Source organism: Falco cherrug, chromosome 6 (genome assembly GCF_023634085.1).
Source record: "Falco cherrug isolate bFalChe1 chromosome 6, bFalChe1.pri, whole genome shotgun sequence".
NCBI lineage: Eukaryota > Metazoa > Chordata > Aves > Falconiformes > Falconidae > Falco > Falco cherrug.
Window position 1 is genome coordinate 58,360,742 of NC_073702.1, and position 17,619 is coordinate 58,378,360.

The window sequence follows — 17,619 nt, forward strand, 5'->3', positions numbered from 1 at the left end:
AATAATAATAATAATGTCATTTTTGCAGATCTGCAATCAAGTTCTGTGAGATCTCAGATCTTGCAGATCTATGAAAAGACTGATACGAGTTTTGTGATAAAACCCTCTTACTTTATATTTGTATCTCCATCATACACAGAAGGTTTAATCTTGGAATAAGGTTCACCCGTGATTCTGCATGTGAGCAGCACAGGCTTGGCAATGTCTCTCAGCACAGACTCTAGTATCTGTAATTGCAAATTCCATCATAGGTAACAAGATCCATTTTAAAACAGCTTATATTGTTTCCCATCATGGCTTTTACGAAAAGCTCTTCTGAAACCCAAGTGCTTTGAAACTGTTCTTGAATTTCAAACCTAAGTTTATTCATGAACTGTTTATACCCACGTGCTGTAGTACCAGCACTGTCTAATCTACACTAGATCTCCCCGTGCGATGGAATTTATTTCTACAAAATACATCAGAGTAGGCAAATCCAGTCATTTTGACTTTTCATTCAGTTTCCTATTTATTTCTGTATCTTTAATTCACCTCTCAAATTTTCTTCTAAAGCCTTGCAAGTTCCTGAAATTAAACTAATGAGCCTCAACGACTTACTGTCACTTGTTAAACAAGCATTCCAGGTTTGTGAGTCTCTCAACTTTACAGAGCAGCAAGATCAGCATTCTTATTACCAGGCCTATGAGTTTGTGTGCCAACTCCTGTGTGTTACTCTAAAATGGAAATCACCTAGTTTTCTTACTGGAACACACTTGACTCGGGAGTATTGTTTTCACCAAAGGTCTGCTGACTTCTATTTTCACACGTTCAATCTCTTTACCTCCACCTCTACATTCAACATCACCATTTAATAAACTCAGGAGTTATTTCTTCATCCTAGGTGAATTCCAAGTCACCTCCAATTCTATGCCTTAATACAAAGCACAAGAAGTCCTATTTTCCTTAATAGGTCCCCAGGTTTTAACAGTTAAAACAACCGTTTCCTATAATGTTACAGATAGCTTTAAATGGTGTAAACTCACTACAATGATTGAACTTAATGTATATGTAAGATACCACATAAGGTAATAATCTAACGTGTTAGTGATTTTTCCTGTGCTTCTATAGGTTGAGACAGATACACATCTGGTTCAAAAGCAAATTAAGAGTGGTGGGGTTTTTTAAATAAAAAAAAAATCCAGCTTTTGGCATCATATTTCTGTGAGAGGAATTAATACACATTGTTGTATTTTGGTTTAAGCTGGATTTTATCTGAACCAAAGCTAAGAGTCAAAAGACAATTGTCTTCCTATTTAAAAAGGCAAACCTGCACAATCTGGTTTTTCAAACCCAGGTCGGGTTCAAATCCAAACAATGTATTATCCAAATGGATCTTTGCCACAGAGGTTCATTTAAAAAAAGGTTCCTGCTCTGATCTATTTCTCCCTATATGCTTTCGGAGTAAAATCACTGTCAGCAACATGCATATTGACAGTATTTTTCCAGTTTGTTTACATATTATTTAAAAATGTTAGGAAACAATCTATCAGAAGAGTATGCAATACTTATTCATACACAGTCCACTGAAAAAGGGAGTGAAAATGCTATATATTTAGATATATTTAATACACCACCATTTACATAACTGAACAGGCTGCCCATCCGATACTTTAAACTATTAGTTTTAATTTAACTGTTATTGAACACCACCCCATCACCTCATTGTGCAGCTCTCCACAAGGAACATGTATGCACTCACCACAGACAGAGCCTCGCACTAATCTCCTTAAATGTGGTCTCTCGGGGAGGTAGCGGTATTTGCATCCAAAGATACTGAGGTTTGAGGTGTGATCTCCGAAGAACCGGAGCTGGCGGTATCTTTCCCCACAACGGTAACAGAAATTAGTGTTACACTGTGAACAGGTCATGTGGTCACACCCTTCTGTTCTCTGGATGTGGATCTGTATGAGTGGGAAAAAAAAAAGAAAATACTATTTTTTTCCCCTTCCCTAAGCACAGGAGAAAGTAGACACTACCTGGTGCAGTCCACGCACTGGATGAGAAGCCACCACAAGCAACTCCCTGTTTAACTCAGTACTTGCATCAGTTAATACTGCAGCTGTCCTAAGACAATAATGGTTTTCTAAGGGATGTTTCAGAGCATCAATGATGAGTTGTTTCCAGATTTCCATACATACTTTTCTTCTTCATTTAAACACTCTTTGTATCAGATGAAAATCTGAGTGATCCCTGCCCTCACTGAAGATTTGTTTTTATTACTGAAGTAGACACATTAGCACCAAACTTTATTAAAAATAAAAGCCGCACACTAAATATAGTTATGAACTCTGTTTGACCCCTTCACAGATGGCTTTCCCTCTTATGCCACCTGTGGCCCCACTCCCTATCCCATCACCATCACAAATTGATTTGGCATTTTGTAATAAACACCAGAAAGACTCTGCTGTTGGAGTGAGTGATTTTTAAAGTATAGGTTGTTGTTTTTTTTAAAAAAGAAAGATTCCACAAACCATACAAAAGAATTACACCAAGCTTTCATGCCCGTAATACAGCATGAAACTCGGCTGCCTAGGTTGTACATCCCTCTTTCTGCCCATCGCCTGCATAAATAGCTCCATTCATGTACCTCCGTGCACTTACTCTTCTGCAAAACTGGTACATTTACCTACTTCGCACAGATTTTGTAAGGCTTTATTTTCAGTTAATAGTTCTTAAAGTCTTAGGAGAGAGGGTAGTCCTGGGGTTGAGTATTTCACTAGATCAACTACATTTACACAGCTACTTCTAAATATTGCCAACTAATAATACAGCTAATGGGATGGTAAACACATTTTTCCTAGCTCAAAGAACTGCTGAAGACCACTCCCCCTGTCCTGACACCACGCTTCACAGTGAAATGGTAGATAAAATTACCTAATAACTGAGGTTGGAAGTGACCTACGAAGGTCATCTATTTTAACCCCTAGCTCCAAGCTGGGCTAACTTCAAAGTCAGATCAGATTGCTCCAGGTCTCATCCCACCAGATTTTAAAAATTTCCAAGTACGGGTATATCACAGTCTCTTTGAGCAACATGTCCCATGCTTCACCACCCTCCCTGGGAATATTTTTTTTTCCCTTACGTCCAATTAGAATTGTTTCTGTTGAAACTTACAACAGATGAATGAATGCCTCCTGAAATTCTTACCCATATCTACATGTATTTATTTTTCAGGTAGGTACAGGTAAAGACAAGGCATCACCACTCAATGGCCCTGCAAGCACCAGAGATGCTGAAAGCTCAGGTACAGCTGAAGCCTCTCACCTTAAGAGAGGCTTGTGACTCCTGGGGTATCTGACATTCCTGACAGGGTCAAAGTGTGCTTGTTCTCTGGTGCTGATCAAGGTTCATCTGGGATCTGAGAAATCTTGCTCACCCAAACAGTTACTGAAACTGGCACACAACAAAATTATGTTTTCCACCAGCAATACTTCTGGTAAAAGATTCTAGGGCTGATAAAGTTAAAAATAGTTTCAGGTACACAGGGTGCCGACATCCCTGTGCCTACAATAGTGATCTCAGAACTCATATTTCTATGCTTTCAAACGCTTCTTCTACGCATAAGAGGGGGAAGACATTCACGAAAGAGAGGATCAGCTATAGGGCTATGAAACATTACTTTTAGTAGACAGGTATTCCAGTGGACTTGCATTCAGCCCATAGAAGGGATGCAAACAGACTGATCAAGCAGTTACCCCCCTCTACCTCGAGGAAGCCTGCTGTATCAAAGGTGCCCTGTTTTCCAAAAGTACCTGAAAAAACACCATTGCTGATGAGCTTTATAAGCCACTTGATCTCAAAACTTTTACATTTAAGCACTGACTGCAATCACAGTCAGAAAAGTCTATCCAATACTGTACCAACTTAAGTATGACTTCTGAAATTATACACTATTTTCTTCTAAAAGGCGTATTGTCAGTTTGACTTTTCCTTTTCAGGTTCTATATGAAAAAAATGTTGACCCTACTCATGGAGCCATAGTTTATTCAACTCTTATGAGATCAACTTAATTGAAATTAAGGAACTTCAACAGTGAAGTGACTTAATAAAATTAACTTTAAAATTTAATTCCAAATAGTGTTTCAGGGGACTGAAATTCAGACAACAACTATACAGAATACTGTACTTTTAGAGGTACCTTTCCTTATCTGCTGCTTCAATGACCTGTCTCCATCTTAAAAAACTAAATGACTGTCGTAAGATCTAATTCCCTAACTGGTTGTTTTCTTTTCTTTTTGAATCAAGACTGTTGAATTCTCCTTTCTCTTCTCCAACTTAGCAACCTAATCTATTAAGTTACCATCCGTCCTAACTGCCAATATTGGAGCCTATAAAAACCCTAGATGCAAACCAAAACTACTTACTATTTAAAAAATAAGTTTATTTTCTTTGGTAGCCAGAACTTCAAGGAGTTTCTGGTAATAGCTTTATGCATTCTACCATCAAGACCTTTTAGAAATATCCACCTCTTGTGACTTGAGACTGCATGTCACCCTTCCACCCAGACTTTCCTAAAAGCACCCCAGCTCCTGTTAGCCAGGCACCACTCATAAATAATTTCTGAATCTACTTGTTTCTGCACTAAATCCTCCAGGCACACTGTCCTCTTAAAGCATAAAGAAACTGATGTGAGTTTTATTTCCTTATGGACATATATCACATTATCTTTGCTTCTTGAAGAAGTAAAGCATTAAAAAACTTCCATTGAATACTTAGCTGCACATATATAACCGTCTTCAAAAGTTGGAGATTTGGAACAACTGGCTGTACACGTCTACATTTTTTGTTACAAAAAACTTTCTTTCTTTTAGTGAGGAGAGACTCCATTTAAAAAAAAAATAAAGAAAACAACCACTGCAGAAGCTGGGCTTGGACTCCCTAGCATACAAACACAGACTGACAATGCCAGATGGAACTTTGTATGATTCGGTCAGGCTGCTTTCAAGCCTAAAACATGACATCTCACGAGATCAACTTCAGCTCTGGTTCACATGGACATACCTCTCTCCCCTCAGGATAATCCACTGACATAGATGGATTACAAATCTATAGGTTGGGAAAGCGGTCACTGATGGGTCAGATATCACACAAGTGTTCCTGCCCCACTGGCAATACCGCGGCACGCAGCAGGCAGCCAGGGGAACGCACGGGGCCGGGAATGCAGCTATAGTTAGCTGTGTCTGCGCAGGCTTGGCTGCCTTGTAACTGCAGGCTCCCCAACAGCACATGAGGGTGGAGAAGGCAAGGTGAGAGCACCATGATGGCGAGCCCAGTTCCTGCCTCCAAGCATTCAGTAAGTGATACTGGCTCCATCCCGCACCTAGAGCGTGATCAAACCCCAAGATGTACCCTCACCTTGCGGGAAAAGGTTTAGTTGTTCAGAAACCCAAGAATGGCTCCCAGAACAAGAGGGGTGAAAATTACACATCAGTGGCAAAAGCACACAGAGCTCTGAGCTTAAGTAAACAACTGAAGTAGCGCAGTGGCTCTTTCAGACCCTCACTTTATCCCCTCTGCATGTTAATGCCCTCTCACAGAAATTTTCCAGGGAAATCGCTTCCAAGAGATCTGCGGATGAGAGTGGCCATTTCTTCTCCACTTGTTCTGAAGAAAACCTGGTGTATAGCTTCATCCCTTCATATACAAGCAAAGACTCTCCTCCCTCCAAAGGATAAGAAAATTTGCAGAGCACCTTCGAAAACTATGCCCCGAGTAATTTCATAATGCTCATATTAATCAGAACAGTGAATCCACAGACAAGATGTACATACTCCTTGATTTGCATTGACATCCTTGTTTACTTAAAACTCTGCTGCTGTTTGAAGCTTTCTAAGCTAGAGCCAGTTTGGTGATTCCTCAGACAGTGTTGTTTTTGAAATCTGTGGTAAGATAACACCAACATGAAGTACCTCCTTGGTTTGCTGTCTGTAAAAATACTTGTGGAAAAAAGGTACTTTGCTGCGAACATGTTATCAAAAGAAACTGTAAAAAATAAAGCCCTAAAACAGTAGTGGGGAAAGACAAATCAGGCTTTAGATTTGATGAAAAGGCATCAAATAATATGTAGCTAATTTGCACCCATTAGCCAGTTCCTTGAACAAGACCAGCATTTTTTGGACAAGGCATGTTGAGAAAAATTATTTAGACTGAGTTTCTCAAAATGGCATTAAAATAAATTTGGAAAAGGCTCTATTAAAAAATATGTCAAAATTAATTTAAGATATAGTTTTAGAAAAGTAGCATTTTGTAGTATTTCCATACTGACATACAGTCACAACACGACTCTACAATTAAGTATTTTGATAGCGTAACATTTTTATTTGCTTATGTAAGTGTATCTTAGAGATACCAGGTAAATATAAGCTATTACTATTAGAAACACTAAAGCTGTGTTCACCTACAGGAAAAAATCAAGTTTAAGCTTACTAAACAGTGCCCGCTAGTAGTCACATTACAAAGGATTATGTTCTTTCAAAGCACTTACCAAAACCACTGAAAAACTTGCGAATACTTGCCTAAGGATCTCCCTATACACACACAGTAAGAGCGTACCCATTTTATCATCTGCATGTCCAGACAAGATAATTGTGCATTCCACTTTTCCATGGTACAACCTCTTAAAAGAGAGAGTCTGTGCATATATGTGTTTGTCTGTTTAAATAATTATCTGAAGATGATCTCTCTAAAATATCGTCACAGTTTACACTGTAATCAATATCACACTTTGGAAGTTACCAGTAATTTTACAAGGTATCTCAGTAAAGGAATTCTACCACTGCTGAAGTTTCTACCTTTAATTTCCATTAGCTTCAGTTTCAGCACAAAGATTGAATACTAATATCTTGACACTTACAATTTAATCTTGACTTTTCGTCAATCTGTTTGTCAGTTTTGGCTGCTGCAAATTTTTGAAGAACCTCTTTCATGTTTTGGTTAAGTAGAACACATGCACATCTCAAAATAAAATACGCCGACACCTGAAACATTGCCTATGTGGATCTATAACAAGCATAAATCAAATGGTATGTTACCGACTCTGCTTTCCCTGTCATGATTTTATTTGGAAATAGAATAGTCACCCAGTTCAATGTTATATCATAAAGAGCTTTTGGAGGGGGTGGCTGGAGAGAGAAGAAAACAAAGTATTAGCTCCAGTCCTTGACTCCGAACTGTTAACTGTTGGTACGTTTATCCCCACGTGCCCAGATATCTATTAATGGTTTGATGAAGAATGCTGCATAACACGTGTTTTTCATAACTACTCAGTAACTGATTAAGGAAGAAAAAAAGAACAGTACAACTAACCACAGGGTAAGTGGTTCTTTTGAATACTTGCCAGTTATAGATTTGATTTAAAAACAAACAATGTGTTGATATAAATATTTTGGAGGTTGTAGGCAGGACAGATTATTTTTTTTTGCCCCCGAATAAAAACATCAGGAGTGGAGGTAGCAATACAGTTTATGAAAAGGTTGAACTCCCTCTTCAATATTCACTTATAATACCACATTATCAGAAACGACTTGCTAAGAAAGGTTCTTTTTCTGTGCTAGTTTCATAACTTTCCATACTGCCTCCCACCATACAGGAGGGTTTATTTGCTTTGGATTAAAAAACCTAATTTTTTTTTGAAATGAATAGCCAAAGTCATGTGACTTCAGGCTTCAAAATTAGTGACTTAACCTGTGTAAGTTTCAACTGTCCAGCTTTCCTTTTCTTTTCAAGACAGTGAAAACAGTTGTACATTGGGCATTTTAGATTTAAAAGTCATACAATGATAAACACATTAGGGTTAGCAGTTTTAGTTCCTTTCTTTTTCCAGCTAGCAGCCCTCTTCCCCTGCTTTCCATATTCATACCTTTTTGCTTGGTAAGTTTTCTTCTTTTTTTCAGACAACTTATTTGTTACATCATTTGCATTATCATAAAGTCTGAATCAAAGACACAGGTCAAAAAATTAAAAAGGAAACACACACTTCTGAACCCCCTACTCTGAAAGGAACAAAGTTTGTAAAAGTATTTTACTGTAAGACTTTCCAGAAAGTGAGCATTTTTAGAACTGGCTCAAACCTATCAACTCTTACCAAACAGCAAGCTGTTAAAACTCTGCTAAAATGTCATGTGTGCAGGAGGAAGGTAAACAACTGATTGCTGATTTCAGAGCTTTCCAAATTTTTCTTAAGTGTTTTGAAATATTTCAAGCTATGGCATCACAGGCATTTCTTTCCCCAAGACCAAAATAAGATACTTAGTAAACTGATAAACATTCTCTGATTTGCACAGGGTAAGGCTCAAAGTATGACAAAAGTGTAATTCAGACATTTAGAAGTAAATCCTTCCATTCAGTATTTATTTCCTAACAAATGTTCCAGTTTCGTTACTTTGTCCTCTCCATGAAGTACATGAAGAGCAAGTTAGGTTAAAATTAGGTACTCTCTTTCACACAAACAAAAAATCACAAAGAAAAGAAAAAAAAATCACCATGGTGCTCACAAGGTTTCGACTTCCTATACTGTCAGTAGCTGGAGATAAGTGCTGTGAAAAAAAAAAAGTGAACAAACATAATGGTCACTTTCACTAAGGGCAGCCAGGGCAGGGGTGTAGGGGGCTGTTGCATCTCATTTGAGTAGTGGGAAGTATTTCCTATCCTACTAGAGATTAACGACATTTTTTAGTGTTTAAAAATAAACTAATTCATGAGAAAGGCTTGTGAAGAACTGATATTTAATCCTAAAAAACGGGTTTTGAGAAATTTTAGTTTCCCTTACGTAACTGGTGGACAGAGTACTTTCTGCCTTCAAAATTTAATTCACCCAAGCCCTTTGGAAAGCCTGACAGAAGGGCACCATGCTTCTCTAAAGCTTTCGATTTCTTTAAAGCTTTATTTTAGGAATAATTTATTCTATAACACACATTCATTATAAGCATACATCAAGGCCCTCCTCTTATGATTTCCATGTTTCTTTTACATGCAGAGATTCTGCAGAATCAGTGCAGCAATAAGCAAGTAAAACATCAGACCTGTTTTCCCCCCGACAGGTCATTCACAAGAACCCACACACCAAGCATGAATTTCATTTCCAACACCGAGAAGCTACAAATATTTACTTTAAATACATATCTAAATGGTTTGATTCCACTAGCTAAAAGCCAAGGGAGAGCAGCTCACCTTGCATTTTGGACACTTCTGGGCATTCCTCTGTCCATGTTCGATTTCATTGGCCCAGTGACGCAACAGCTTGTCTCCCTTCTTGTATTCTTTGCAGTTAACGCCTTCATGCCAGGGAGAGTGGCACTTGAAACACCAGACAAATTGGCAAGATGGACACTGGATCTGTACAAATGAGAAAACACCACAGGTTTGCAAGCTGGGTGCTGACCCAACTGGAAAGCCTGTTTTAAAACCTCTGCTCTTCAATTAAGAGAGTAATAGCTGGCCAGCAAAGACTTAGCATTTTTTGAGGGTCTGTTTTAAAAATGCAAGAAGTTGTGGAAGCTAATTTGTTCTTTTAAAAGACGACAGAAAATACAGAACTAATTGCTAAAGCCAGGAAAGGCCTCAATCAAACTAAGCACAAGTAGCTCTGTTTAAGCATAGGAACCCGCTTCCTAAATTCAACACGTCTCAAATGTGAAAAGGCAAAATCCAGGAAGCTTATTCAGTTGCCTCCAATGCACGAGTGCCACCACCCAAGAACCAGCAGCCGGTTTTCAGTGCAGTGTATCTCAGTCTTCTCAACTTCACTGCCAAGGCTATTACCAGGGAGTAGCTGATCTTCTCAAGGGGCTCCACAGATCCCAGAATGGGTTATGAAGCTTGTATTAGACATGGTCCTGGGAAAAGGGGCCAAGAGCAAGGCTCTCAACCAAGGGCCACAACTACCACCTGGAAGTTGGGCACTTCCTTTTGATTGTGTAAGGGCGAGCTGAGGCTGTGCCACACAGCCTGCTTCCTACAGACCACACCTAACAGCAAAACCCACAACCCAAACTCCTTAAATTGAGAAAGGATCTATTTTTCCCATACCATTCTCTGGGTTTTAAATCATTGCATCAAACAGGTACCATCATCATCATGTCTTCCTCCCGAGTCTGGCTTTTTAAATTTATTTATTTATTTATTTATTAAAAAAAAGCTATGGCAGCTGCCATCTTTGTAGAAGAAATAAACAGAAGCATGTTGCAGGTGCTTATATGATGAAAGACAGGCCTCCTACCTGGATCGTGAGTAGGGAAAGAAAGAACTTGACGCCACATTAGACTGGCATTTCTAGGCGCCTGCAAAATCTTCATTTCTACTGTGTTTGGCAACAAAATGCCTCAGCCTGAAAGACTGGAAGGCACATCTCCCAAGCGATTGCTGTGCCCTGTCCACCAGCTCCAGTTGCAGCCCATGCCTGGCACTGCCCTGGCATTGTACCAGTTAATGGACAAGACTGAGGAATCCAACCAGCCAAAAAAGGGCTTTTTGGTTTTACCTGTGTCCAGACCTGGTTCACCACCAAACCACGGATGTGTACTGGCCATGCATGGTGTAGGGGTGCTGCTCAGGAAACTACATCCTAGGGTGTAGTCATGTGTGAAGCCCCCAGAACACATTTCTAAAGTCTTCACCCCCACCAGTTGCTGTGACCTCTGCTCACACATGCCAGCTGGTGGTGTGCTGCCTTGGCTCCAGTCAAGAGTCCAAAGTAGGCGCTCTGAACTCCCTTAAGTATTTTTCTGGGAGGCAGCCAAAATGATTATTTGTAGGTGCAATTCCTACATCCGTCACTACCAGCATGCTAATACGAAGCTGATCTGATCTCTGATGCATGACTGAGAAATGAAGCCGTCTGCTACCCTTAATGCTGTTCCCCAAGTTCTATACACAGAGACAGCATTTAGGGTTTTGCCTTTAATGTTTCACATTAAAACCATAATCGACACAATGGCTCAAGCTGAGCATTTTTATGCCCCTAGCTGACCCATAAAGTGCTTGTCTTTAACTTCAGCTGTAGAGCGCAAGAGGTTTTTTGCCTTTTTTTTTTACACTGCAGCAGTGTGTAACAGTCATAGCTTAACTTGTATAAAGTGATGCATCTCTGTCTGTCTCTCTGTCTGTGTAGCACTGTTTACCTGTATGATGTGCTGGTCAATGTATCACTTCAGCTTACCTCTTTATGTCAATCCACATTTACAGATCAGCAAGTGCAAGAATGGGAGTTAATGGTGAAGAGAATAATTTTCTCACTACTCATAAACCAGCACTTCCCCCTCCAGGATCCTTTGCCTGGGCATAAGACTAAAGCACAAGGAAGGGAAGCAGCATCAAGAAACTGACAGATTTTCTTCTTATTACACCACATTAACATTTTAGTCAGTCACCATCTAGTAGTCATTATCTTTGTAAAAAAAAAAAAAAAAAAGTACGTGCATTTAAGTGTTAGAATACATACATTTCCTCCATATCAAGCAGACTCAAGGAAAGCATAATATTAAAATGGATGAAATTCAGAAATACTGTACCTGGTGCAAGTATGACTTACGGCGTTCTATAGCTACAAGATGGTATTTTTTGCTAGAGCACGCAGTAAGACACCTCACACAGAAGAAAACTGCACTTATTTTATTGACAGGAAGCATGCGATAAGTTACTGAAGACACAGATAGGCAGCAAAAAACCAGGAAAGGACAAAGAATAAAGCATGCTACAGGGGAACACCACATTAAAGCTGCAACATGTGGATTAGAAACATTATTACTTTTTGCATGAAAACACAGTAATATCTAAGGCCAAGATAAAGTATAAAATAAAAGCAATACAAACTATAACCAGTGCCACTTCTCCAATTTGTTGGTTTACTGGCTCAGATGCTAAACCAAAGAAAACATGCTATCCTACATCTCTGCTTCCCCGATGAATTCTTATAATAAAAAGTTTAAACAGGTAAGAGGAAAATTCCCACTCTGAAGAACCTAAAGAATAGCAGATTCGTTGCTAACGAAACTAATGCAGAGCACTGATCTATGTTTCCACAATACTTCAGAAAACAATGCAAACAAGATAGGTTAGGTTACTAGCTGCTATTCTGCCCAATATCTCTGTATCTTTTTTTTTCCCCTTTAAGCTTTGAATTTACATTTTTCAGTAACACATGTCACAGCGACCTACTGCTGGGAAGACAGATTATAGCCAGCATTGCATTGTATTACTCAGTATTTGTTATGCCTCAGCCAAAGTTGGGAGTCTGTAGCCATAATTAAGTGTTCTGCAACCTGAAACCTTGTATCAGTTGCAGAATCCAGACATTTGAGATAGAACACGAAAGTTAAAAAATACAAACCCAAACCAAGAGATCTGGGAAGCTGCAATTTGAAGTTTCTTTCTTAAACAAAATTCCAACAGAAGTTAAGATGTAAGTTTTGTGAGTTTGTTTTTTTGGGGTGTGGGTAGGTTTTGTTCTTGTTCTTGGTTTTGGTTTTGGTTTTTTTTTGAGAGAGAGGGGGTAGGGGATGAAAACCTGACACAAACTCATTGCAGGCTCTCTTTCTACTGCAGCATGTCTATAACTGCAAGAAATACAGCAACCACCAGGACATATAATTACTCTTACACACACTATGGCATCAGATGCTTCCAAATATGTTACTTAGAAAGCACTGACATACAAGATGAAGCTATAACCACATGAACTCCGAATAACACTTGTTCCTATGAATGGCCCTGACTAACTGAAGTAAACTAGTGGGAACTGGCTACTTCAGTACCAGGGTTGGAGTTCCTAGTTCCCTCTTCTGCTTGCCACCCCTGACAGATGCTTTCTCAAAACCAAACTGCTAAGTAGTTTTTACATTTTGAATGGGCCACTTGACTTCTCTGTTGTTCAATACTGTCTGAACATAACATTAAACAGGCAAAGAAAACTATATTTTTAAGTACTTATGAACCTTATTTTTCTTGGAACTAGTGGTTGCAAAACACAACCCTAAATCTATTCTGACTTGGATGCAGCGTGACACCAGTGTGCTTAAGAAACAGGAACACAACAGGGCAATTATATCAGTCTTTAAGATTCTTATTCCATTCTTCCTCTGCTTTTCTGAAAGAAAGAAGTCAAATATGATTTTCTTTATGCTTCAGTATTAGTGCATGAATTATCATAACAAGGACACTGAAATGCTATCTACATATAATGTAAACCAGTAAAATATATTATAGTCCAGCAAAGCAGACAAACTATATCTGAAAAAAAAACACCACAGAACATTAATCTAGGTTTTTATCAAGTATGTTTTTCCTCACACAAACATTTTTCCATTTATTTTATGCCTTCCATTTCAGTTGATCAGAATGAAGAGGACAGATATATACGCAGACTTCTATGCCATCTGGAGGTCAGCCTCCCTTGCAATAGAAAAGACGACAACTTCTCATGCTAACCTTTTTGGTTCTCAGCTTTCTGAAACATTGATCTTTGAGGCTAACATTTTCCATTTTCTTAGCTAGCCCTTTTACTACAAACTATTCTATCATTTTCCTCACCTACGAGGAAAAGACCCTTCAAAATTGGTAGGTAACTTCAACACAAAATACTGCTTGATGTGACATCATGATAGCAAGACTGACTACACATTAAAAAATCTTCTTGAGAGCCCTGAATCTGCGGAAAGCTTTGTGGGATTTTTCTGCTCCTCGGGAATGCCAGATATATTACAGGATAGCCAAATTAATCATGCAACTAACTGATTACATTAATTACAATCTCTAGCTACAGCTACACAGTCACTTTATTCCAAAATAAATATGGGCTCCTGTCAAAACAGCTGCCTCCTTGTCATCACCAACTTGTCCCCTCACTTGTACCAGCTGAAAATAAGCAACAACAAAACAAACAGATCTTGTATCCCACTGGAGCTGATCTTTGATCCAGCTCCCAGTCTGACACCAAAACATCAACATGTGCAAAAGCAACCTGGCAGAAATGAACAGCTGAGAGCAAACAGGGAGAGCATGGCAAAATCACATCTGCAGCAGTTCAGGCTCAAGGCAGACTGAAGTGACATGTAGTCATGAAGGTACGTGCTACTCAAGGTTAAAATCTGATCCCAAAAGGGGGGAACTAATTGATACGAACTACACAGGTCTGCTCTATCACAGCACCTCTGCAGGTATAAATTCCTACTATTCCAGAGCAACCAGCTTCAGAAACTCAAGCAGTCCAAACTAAAGATAGTTCATGCAACAACTGCACTGAAAAAACACATTTCCAAAGCCAAGCACTCAAGCCCTTCTTTTATGTGATGTGTACCTCTTGACAGAAGCGCACAAGAAAACTACATTACGAACCTCACAGGCTGACAATGCAGAAATACAGTCCAAGAATTGCTTCTTCATGGCAGATGGCTGGTCAAGGAACTAACATTAGAACAACAGATGAAATCCAGGCCTTAAGGGAACACAACCCTCTCAGCCCCTCATAGAACAAGCCAACATACTCACTGTTGCGCAACCCATATCTGCTCCATGCATAAAAAAAGAACTATCAATTTTTCAATTTTTGCCCACATTCTTTGCACTTTGGTATACCAGCTTTGACCAAAGGTTTATTAGGATCTTGTCTACAAAAAAGTTTTAACACTCCCAAGTTAGGTCATAAGAGAGGGGGCAGGGATATTTCCTTTCTTAGAGTTGGATCCATTTATGATACAAATATTTGATATAGTCACATTAATTAGTCACACTGCTGTACCATGCTGTCATAAGTGGCATTAATGGGAGAAGAAAGGTTTGCGTAGCAAATTTCCCCTTTCTTCCCCTCCTTCTCCTCCAACATACATGTACCAGCCAACCTTTGAGGCTTAGCACACCAAGACTTTCATCTCAAAAATGAAAAACAGCACCAGCAAACTGAACTGCTGGGCTTAGGTCAGTTTAGCTGACACAGAACAGCTATAGTAAGAAAAACTAATTTACCTAATAACTTTACTACTTCTTTAAAATTAGGTATTATTTATAATTTTAAGCAGCGTATCAAATTTTAGGAATGCCATCAATAACATTTTTAAAGTATCTGTTCAAAAGGGTTTTACAGTGTTTTCCTGTTGCAGTGTATAGGACAGCAAGAGCACTGGCTCTGAGGCCCCGTGCGCAATGATCTAGTAGGCTTACACATAGACTTTCCCCACACATGACTCAGTTCTTCTGAAGGCAGCACTTCCAGTGCTGGCACAGAATTCATCTGGTGCAAGTGCTGTTATTATTGCTTGCATGTGAATACGTGAGCCTTCCAGTCTCCAGTCAGATGTCTCCTACGCTATATGCAGAAGAAAATGAGTCTTTACCTCTGAAGAGCCTGTAATTCAAGGCACAGACAAGATGCAAGCAATCACACGAGAATCTAAGAACACTAAGATAACAATGGTTCACAGCTACATGTGTATGTAATCACTCACATATGCAGAATCTCATATACAGTTTTCTTTTTAAACCTTAGCCCTGCAGCAAAACATTTCCTTGTGCTAAGCTTAAAGTCAGTCACTAGGATTGTACCTATGCCAGAAAACGCCACAGGTTCAGAGAGTAGGCTGAAGCCCTGAACTATGATTGTCCATAGGTTGCTTGTATTTTCCTAATTATATTTCTGCCCAGCATCAACTAGACATTCTTCCAGGCAACACCTGGGCACAGCTCAAAGGGCACATTTTGCCAGTGCCTGCTCCCAGGAGCCTTGACCCCTGCAGATCAGAGCTACACACAATGCGTTACCAGGGACCAGGGACCTGCTTCTGGCTAGCATTACTTCATGCATCACACAGTCTTCCATTCCTTCCAATTATGATTTGTAGGGAAGCAGTGGGAAGGTTTTAACTATAGCATAAAAAAAGCACTGGTGGACAGAACAACCAATTTTGCACCTTGAGGAACAGTCTCAGAGACAACATGCCCATGACAACAGCTGCACCACCTCTGACCCACATCTGTGGAACAGTAACAGCTTCTGACATCTTGAGAGGCTGCTGGAGAAGCATTACAACCTCTCATCTACCTTGGACTCTACATCCTGTCTGCATCTGAGGGAATGCTAAGCGGATGGGTGAAAGAATGGCTGTGGGCAGAAGGAATTTCACTTGCAGTTTCGAATTTCTCCACCTGCATGTAAGATGCCAAAAAATCTGGAATTGTTGAGTCCCACAGGCTGTGTGGCATGTTCATGCACTGCACAGGTATACATAAGTAGCTCATAACTCAAAGATCGCTTTACCAAGGTTTCAACTCCACTGAATGCACAACCTTCTACCTTTTAATCTCCATGCTGGGCTGAATCTTATGCTGTGTAATTAGGGCTATCTAAACAGTCATCTAAACTCCTACTAACAGGAACTGGTTTGTCCAGAAAAGGCCAGCTCAATCATGAAGTTAACCACAAGAAATCTAGTAATTGGATGGAAAACTAATACAGAGCATGATGCTGCAGACAGAACCCTCATCTTCTGGAACTGAGATGGACCTTCAGCAGCTCAAAGCTTCTAATTGTAAGCTCTTGCTTTTTATCTTTGATTGAAGTTACAGCATAAGCAAATCTTCTACTGAAAGAAATTCTATGAAAGTGTTTTTTTCCAGTTTCTCAAGTTTCTCGTATTATGAGTGATGAGACTACAGGAATGTACAACCTCTGGTAAGGGACTGAAGAAAACAAAGCCAAGAAGCAGGACAGACAACAGCTCTATTTCTAAGGAGCAAGCCAACAGCCTAACACCACAAACGCCCAGAATTCATTTGCCCAGAGTTTCAGGAAGAAATCATCTCTGCTAGTCGTGTACCTAAAATTATCAGTTACAATGATAACTCCCCTTCCCTAGTCTCTTCTGATTGTGACCATACTGTTTGAATGCCAGAGAGAATACATTCTTTAAATTAAAATGTGTCTCAGGACAAAATTATGCCACCTGCCAAAGAAAAAGGGGTTGCAGTTCAACTGCTTGAACTGTTAGAAACTAATTAAGTAGTTAATCAATTACGTACTACAGATTCATATTCCTAATTACAACTTGCACATAGCACCAGCGATGCAAGAAAGCTCATTTAATGCCCACCAAACGCTGTCCTACTTTTGTAGTGTCATCTAACCCACGGCCCTGGCAAGCATGCTCACTTTGTATTTGTTCTCCAATTTGGCAGGGGTAGGAATGTGGCCTCTCCTCCGGAAGGTTGTAAAGTGCTTGCACTGAGGGCATGGCTTGGTGCTGGAGTCAATGCGGCTGAGTTCCAGGAAATATTTATACTTGATGATGTCGTCATGGGGCAGGTTATAGAGGATAGTTGTTTCATCCAGGTGTTCACTGCACTCTGTGATCGGGCATTTTATATCCGCTTGTCCCAGCTGCACCTGTGTATGAAAAAACCAGAAGAGCTGTATGACCTTTTGCTTGGAAAAATTAAGCAAGCATTTGTGAATTTTGTGAGGAAATTCAATTTCAAGTACTGTAACAATCCACAGACTATCAATCATAGTCTTAAAATTATTTTGACTTAGTCCAAACACACTGCAGTTCTTCCAGAGAGTATTTTGAAATCCAAACAGAAAAGCTAATTACCTGT

The 17,619-nt window shown here is 39.5% G+C and overlaps 1 protein-coding gene across 2 annotated transcripts in view; it reads right to left on the minus strand.

Annotated features, from left to right (window-relative positions):
- The window catches only part of RNF217 (ring finger protein 217), a 64,510-nt gene that overhangs the window by 14,401 nt on the left and 32,490 nt on the right, over nucleotides 1-17,619 (minus strand). The window contains exons 2-5 of one of the 2 annotated variants that reach the window (XM_055713825.1): nucleotides 17,174-17,407; nucleotides 9,208-9,372; nucleotides 8,520-8,573; nucleotides 1,739-1,940 (exon numbers count right to left, since the gene is read on the minus strand). In XM_055713825.1, the coding sequence (XP_055569800.1) occupies nucleotides 1,739-1,940; nucleotides 8,520-8,573; nucleotides 9,208-9,372; nucleotides 17,174-17,407 (655 nt within the window). The remainder of the gene's footprint in view (nucleotides 1-1,738; nucleotides 1,941-8,519; nucleotides 8,574-9,207; nucleotides 9,373-17,173; nucleotides 17,408-17,619) is intronic. The other variant, XM_055713826.1, reaches the window with a different exon arrangement.